General features: G+C 48.9%; 1 protein-coding gene across 1 annotated transcript; it reads right to left on the bottom strand.

Moving 5' to 3' along the window:
• Window positions 1–2,335: 2,335 nt before the first annotated feature.
• Window positions 2,336–6,506, bottom strand: LOC116359882 (repetitive proline-rich cell wall protein 1-like). The gene is made up of 2 exons (XM_031813760.1): window positions 6,498–6,506; window positions 2,336–3,436 (listed from the first exon to the last, which is right to left on the bottom strand). Exons 1-2 carry the CDS (start codon window positions 6,504–6,506, stop codon window positions 2,336–2,338), a joined length of 1,110 nt encoding a protein of 369 aa, XP_031669620.1.
• Between the last annotated feature and the right edge of the window lie 486 nt (window positions 6,507–6,992).

Here is a 6,992-nt window from a genome sequence, read left to right as displayed (position 1 = left end):
AGCAGATCCCCACAGTCACTATGGGACCCCACACAGCAGATCCCCACAGTCACTATGGGACCCCCACACAGCAGATCCCCACAGTCACTAAGGGACCCCCACACAGCAGATCCCCACAGTCACTATGGGACCCCCACACAACAGATCCCCACAGTCACTATGGGACCCCCACACATCAGATCCCCACAGTCACTAAGGGACCCCCACACAGCAGATCCCCACAGTCACTAAGGGACCCCCACACAGCAGAACCCCACAGTCACTATGGGACCCCCACACAACAGATCCCCACAGTCACTATGGGACCCCCACACAACAGATCCCCACAGTCACTATGGGACCCCCACACAGCAGATCCCCATAGTCACTAAGGGACCCCCACACAGCAGATCCCCACAGTCACTATGGGACCCCCACACATCAGATCCCCACAGTCACTAAGGGACCCCCACACAGCAGATCCCCACAGTCACTAAGGGACCCCCACACAGCAGAACCCCACAGTCACTATGGGACCCCCACACAACAGATCCCCACAGTCACTATGGGACCTCCACACAGCAGATCCCCATAGTCACTAAGGGACCCCCACACAGCAGATCCCCACAGTCACTATGGGACCCCCACACATCAGATCCCCACAGTCACTAAGGGACCCCCACACAGCAGATCCCCACAGTCACTAAGGGACCCCCACACAGCAGAACCCCACAGTCACTATGGGACCCCCACACAGCAGATCCCCATAGTCACTATGGGACCCCCCTACGGGACCCCCACACATCAGATCCCCACAGTCGCTATGGGACCCCCCTATGGGAACCCCACACAGCAGATCCCCACAGTCACTTTGGGACCCCCACACAGCTGATCCCCACAGTCACTTTGGGAGGCAGGTAGCCTAGCAGTTAAGAGCTGGCGGCCTAGCGGTTCAGAGCAGGTTGCCTAGCGGTTAAGAGCAGGTAGCCTAGCGGTTCCGAGCAGGTAGCCTAACGGTTAAGAGCAGGTAGCCTAGCGGTTAAGAGTAGGTAGCCTAGCGGTTAAGAGCAGGTAGCCTAGCGGCTCAGAGCAGGTAGCCTAGCGGTTAAGCACAGGTAGCCTAGCAGTTAAGAGAAGGTAGCCTAGCGGTTAAGAGCAGGTAGCCTAGTGGTTAAGCACAGGTAGCCTAGCGGTTAAGAGAAGGTAGCCTAGCAGTTAAGAGCAGGTAGCCTAGCGGTTAAGAGAAGGTAGCCTAGCGGTTCAGAGCAGGTAGCCTAGCGGTTAAGAGAAGGTAGCCTAGCGGTTAAGAGAAGGTAGCCTAGCGGTTAAGAGAAGGTAGCCTAGCGGTTCAGAGCATCGGGCCAGTAACTGAAATCCGTCTGCTGAATGATTTAAAATGTAAACGTAAACATGTTACTCACTCACCCACATGCACAAACACATACAAACACATACAAACACATACAAACACACAGATTCACAAGCACCTTATGCAAATCACACTCGCTTTACATTATTCAAAAGTGATTTCTTTAATGTTGGGTGGTAGAACTAGGAGGAACATCAATGAATTTGCTGCTTGGACGGTCACTGCTCACACTGCCAAATACTGCAGCAGAAGAGACAGGGAGAGAGTGGATAATTGGAGAGAACAACAGAGAGAGAGAGAGAGAGAGAGAGACAGAGAGGAACAGAGAGAGATGAACATAGAGAAAGAGTGAGAGAAAGGAACAGAGAGAGAGAGAGAGAGAGGGGAACAGAGAGAGAGAGAAGGGTACCGAGAGAGAGAGGGGGGAACAGAGAGAGAGAGAGGAACAGAGCGAGAGGGAGAGAGACCAACAGAGGGAGAGGAATAGAGAGAGAGAGGAATAGAGAGAGAGAGACCAACAGAGAGAGAAAGAGACCAACAGAGAGAGAGAGACCAACAGAGAGAGAGACCAACAGAGAGAGAGAGAAGAACACAGAGAGAGAGAGACCAGAGAGAGAGAGACCAACAGAGAGAGAAAGAGACCAACAGAGAGAGAGAGACCAACAGAGAGAGAGAGAAGAACACAGAGAGAGAGAGACCAACAGAGAGAGAGACGATATAGTGACAATTGTCACCTTGATAGAATGATTACTACTCTAATCTTCACTGAGGAAGGACATGTTATGGATGAGGAAAACATATATAATAAACCCTGTGTGTGTTAATCAATACGAGGCAAAAAATATTAGGACCGATATATTCAAACAGTGAAACAATATGGGATAATAATCTGTCAGATTATTAAAACAATTACCAGTCTATCTGTTTCACACACACACACACACACACACACACACACACACACACACACACACACACACACACACACTAAAGCAGTAGGATCTGCCAGTAAGGAGGCCCGTAGAGCAGGATCAGCCAGTAAGGAGGCCCGTAGAGCAGGATCAGCCAGTAAGGAGGCCCGTAGAGCAGGATCAGCCAGTAAGGAGGCCCGTAGAGCAGGATCTGCCAGTAAGGAGGCCCGTAGAGCAGGATCAGCCAGTAAGGAGGCCCGTAGAGCAGGATCAGCCAGTAAGGAGGCCCGTAGAGCAGGATCTGCCAGTAAGAAGGCCCGTAGAGCAGGATCAGCCAGTAAGGAGGCCCGTAGAGCAGGATCTGCCAGTAAGGAGGCCCGTAGAGCAGGATCAGCCAGTAAGGAGGCCCGTAGAGCAGGATCAGCCAGTAAGGAGGCCCGTAGAGCAGGATCTGCCAGTAAGGAGGCCCGTAGAGCAGGATCAGCCAGTAAGGAGGCCCGTAGAGCAGGATCAGCCAGTAAGGAGGCCCGTAGAGCAGGATCTGCCAGTAAGGAGGCCCGTAGAGCAGGATCAGCCAGTAAGGAGGCCCGTAGAGCAGGATCAGCCAGTAAGGAGGCCCGTAGAGCAGGATCAGCCAGTAAGGAGGCCCGTAGAGCAGGATCAGCCAGTAAGTAGGCCCGTAGAGCAGGATCAGCCAGTAAGGAGGCCCGTAGAGCAGGATCTGCCAGTAAGGAGGCCCGTAGAGCAGGATCAGCCAGTAAGGAGGCCCGTAGAGCAGGATCAGCCAGTAAGTAGGCCCGTAGAGCAGGATCAGCCAGTAAGGAGGCCCGTAGAGCAGGATCAGCCAGTAAGTAGGCCCGTAGAGCAGGATCAGCCAGTAAGGAGGCCCGTAGAGCAGGATCAGCCAGTAAGTAGGCCCGTAGAGCAGGATCAGCCAGTAAGGAGGCCCGTAGAGCAGGATCAGCCAGTAAGGAGGCCCGTAGAGCAGGATCAGCCAGTAAGGAGGCCCGTAGAGCAGGATCAGCCAGTAAGGAGGCCCGTAGAGCAGGATCAGCCAGTAAGGAGGCCCGTAGAGCAGGATCAGCCAGTAAGGAGGCCCGTAGAGCAGGATCAGCCAGTAAGGAGGACCGTAGAGCAGGATCAGCCAGTAAGGAGGCCCGTAGAGCAGATGTCCTCTCTGACATATTATCCCATATTATAATACTGCACCTGGTTTCACATAGTGAACATATCAACACTGTACAAACACAAACACTTCTGTATTCTGGCAAAAACAACGTTTATTTACACAACACTTCTAAACTGGTGTCATTAACATCTTCAATATTCTGGCTTTTATTGACATAAATATGAAAGACGTACATTTGATACATTTTCAAACAAGTAAGAAGATAAACTTCACGACATTTCTCTGAAATACTAAAACACACACACATACATAGACACAACACACACACAGGCACACACACACACACACACACACACACACACACACACACACACACACACACACACACACACACACACACACACACACACACACACACACACACACACACACAGGCACAGGCACACACACACACACACACAAACCACACACACACAGAGCTGTTATATACTAAGGTACCAGGACACTGGTGTAGCAGCTGTTATATACTAAGGTACCAGGACACTGGTGTAGCAGCTGTTATATACTAAGGTACCAGGACACTGGTGTAGCAGCTGTTATATACTAAGGTACCAGGACACTGGTGTAGCAGCTGTTATATACTAAGGTACCAGGACACTGGTGTAGCAGCTGTTATATACTAAGGTACCAGGACACTGGTGTAGCAGCTGTTATATACTAAGGTACCAGGACACTGGTGTAGCAGCTGTTATATACTAAGGTACCAGGACACTGGTGTAGCAGCTGTTATATACTAAGGTACAGGACACTGGTGTAGCAGCTGTTATATACTAAGGTACCAGGACACTGGTGTAGCAGCTGTTATATACTAAGGTACCAGGACACTGGTGTAGCAGCTGTTATATACTAAACTAAGGTACCAGGACACTGGTGTAGCAGCTGTTATATACTAAGGTACCAGGATACTGGTGTAGCAGCTGTTATATACTAAGGTACCAGGACACTGGTGTAGCAGCTGTTATATACTAAGGTACCAGGACACTGGTGCTGAGCTGTTATATACTAAGGTACCAGGACACTGGTGTAGCAGCTGTTTATACTAAGGTACCAGGACACTGGTGCTGAGCTGTTATATACTAAGGTACCAGGACACTGGTGTAGCAGCTGTTATATACTAAGGTACCAGGACACTGGTGCTGAGCTGTTATATACTAAGGTACAGGACACTGGTGTAGCAGCTGTTATATACTAAGGTACCAGGACACTGGTGTAGCAGCTGTTATATACTACGGTACCAGGACACTGGTGTAGCAGCTGTTATATACTAAGGTACCAGGACACTGGTGTAGCAGCTGTTATATGCTAAGGTACCAGGACACTGGTGTAGCAGCTGTTATATACTAAGGTACCAGGACACTGGTGTAGCAGCGTTATATACTAAGGTACCAGGACACTGGTGTAGCAGCTGTTATATACTAAGGTACCAGGACACTGGTGTAGCAGCTGTTATATGCTAAGGTACCAGGACACTGGTGTAGCAGCTGTTATATACTAAGGTACCAGGACACTGGTGTAGCAGCTGTTATATACTAAGGTACCAGGACACTGGTGCTGAGCTGTTTATATACTAAGGTACCAGGGCACTGGTGTAGCAGCTGTTATATACTAAGGTACCAGGACACTGGTGTAGCAGCTGTTATATACTAAGGTACCAGGACACTGGTGTAGCAGCTGTTATATACTAAGGTACCAGGACACTGGTGTAGCAGCTGTTATATACTAAGGTACAGGACACTGGTGTAGCAGCTGTTATATACTAAGGTACCAGGGACACTGGTGTAGGCAGCTGTTATATACTAAGGTACCAGGACACTGGTGCTGAGCTGTTATATACTAAGGTACCAGGACACTGGTGTAGCAGCTGTTATATACTAAGGTACCAGGACACTGGTGTAGCAGCTGTTATATACTAAGGTACCAGGACACTGGTGTAGGCAGCTGTTATATACTAAGGTCACCAGGACACTGGTGTAGCAGCTGTTATATACTAAGGTACCAGGACACTGGTGTAGCAGCTGTTATATACTAGGTACCAGGACACTGGTGTAGCAGCTGTTATATACTAAGGTACCAGGACACTGGTGTAGCAGCTGTTATATACTAAGGTACCAGGACACTGGTGCAGCAGCTGTTATATACTAAGGTACCGGACACTGGTGCAGCAGCTGTTATATACTAAGGTACCAGGACACTGGTGTAGCAGCTGTTATATACTAAGGTACCAGGACACTGGTGCAGCAGCTGTTATATATAAGGTACCAGGACACTGTGTAGCAGCTGTTATATACTAAGGTACCAGGACACTGGTGTAGCAGCTGTTATATACTAAGGTACCAGGACACTGGTGTAGCAGCTGTTATATACTAAGGTACCAGGACACTGGTGTAGCAGCTGTTATATACTAAGGTACCAGGACACTGGTGCTGAGCTGTTATATACTAAGGTACCAGGACACTGGTGCTGAGCTGTTATATACTAAGGTACCAGGACACTGGTGTAGCAGCTGTTATATACTAAGGTACCAGGACACTGGTGTAGCAGCTGTTATATACTAAGGTACCAGGACACTGGTGTAGCAGCTGTTATATGCTAAGGTACCAGGACACTGGTGTAGCAGCTGTTATATACTAAGGTACCAGGACACTGGTGCTGAGCTGTTATATACTAAGGTACCAGGACACTGGTGTAGCAGCTGTTATATACTAAGGTACCAGGACACTGGTGTAGCAGCTGTTATATACTAAGGTACCAGGACACTGGTGTAGCAGCTGTTATATACTAAGGTACCAGGACACTGGTGTAGCAGTTTATATACTAAGGTAACCAGGACATGGTGTATGCAGCTGTTATATACTAAGGTACAGGACACTGGTGTAGCGCTGTTATATACTAAGGTACCTAGGACACTGGTGCTAGCAGCTGTTATATACTAAGGTACCAGGACACTGGTGCTGAGCTGTTATATACTAAGGTACCAGGACATGGTGTAGCAGCTTATATACTAAGGTAACCAGGACACTGGTGTAGCAGCTGTTATATACTAAGGTACCCAGGACATGGTGTAGGCAGCTGTTATATACTAAGGTACCAGGACACTGGGTGGTAGCAGCTGTTATATACTAAGGTACCAGGACACTGGGTGTAGCAGCTGTTATATACTAAGGTACCAGGACATGGTGCTGAGCTGTTATATACTAAGGTACCAGGACACTGGTGTAGCAGCTGTTATATACTAAGGTACCAGGACACTGGTGCTGTAGCTGTTATATACTAAGGTACCAGGACACTGGTGTAGCAGCTGTTATATACTAAGGTACCAGGACACTGGTGCTGAGCTGTTATATACTAAGGTACCAGGACACTGGTGTAGCAGCTGTTATATACTAAGGTACCAGGACACTGGTGTAGCAGCTGTTATATACTAAGGTACCAGGACACTGGTGCTGAGCTGTTATATACTAAGGTACCAGGACACTGGTGTAGCAGCTGTTATATACTAAGGTACCAGGACACTGGTGTAGCAGCTGTATATACTAAGGTACCA

Source organism: Oncorhynchus kisutch, unplaced genomic scaffold (genome assembly GCF_002021735.2).
Source record: "Oncorhynchus kisutch isolate 150728-3 unplaced genomic scaffold, Okis_V2 Okis06b-Okis10b_hom, whole genome shotgun sequence".
Taxonomy (NCBI): Eukaryota; Metazoa; Chordata; class Actinopteri; order Salmoniformes; family Salmonidae; genus Oncorhynchus; species Oncorhynchus kisutch.
The sequence above is the reverse complement of the archived record's forward strand: the minus strand, read 5'-3'. Positions and strand labels throughout refer to the sequence as shown.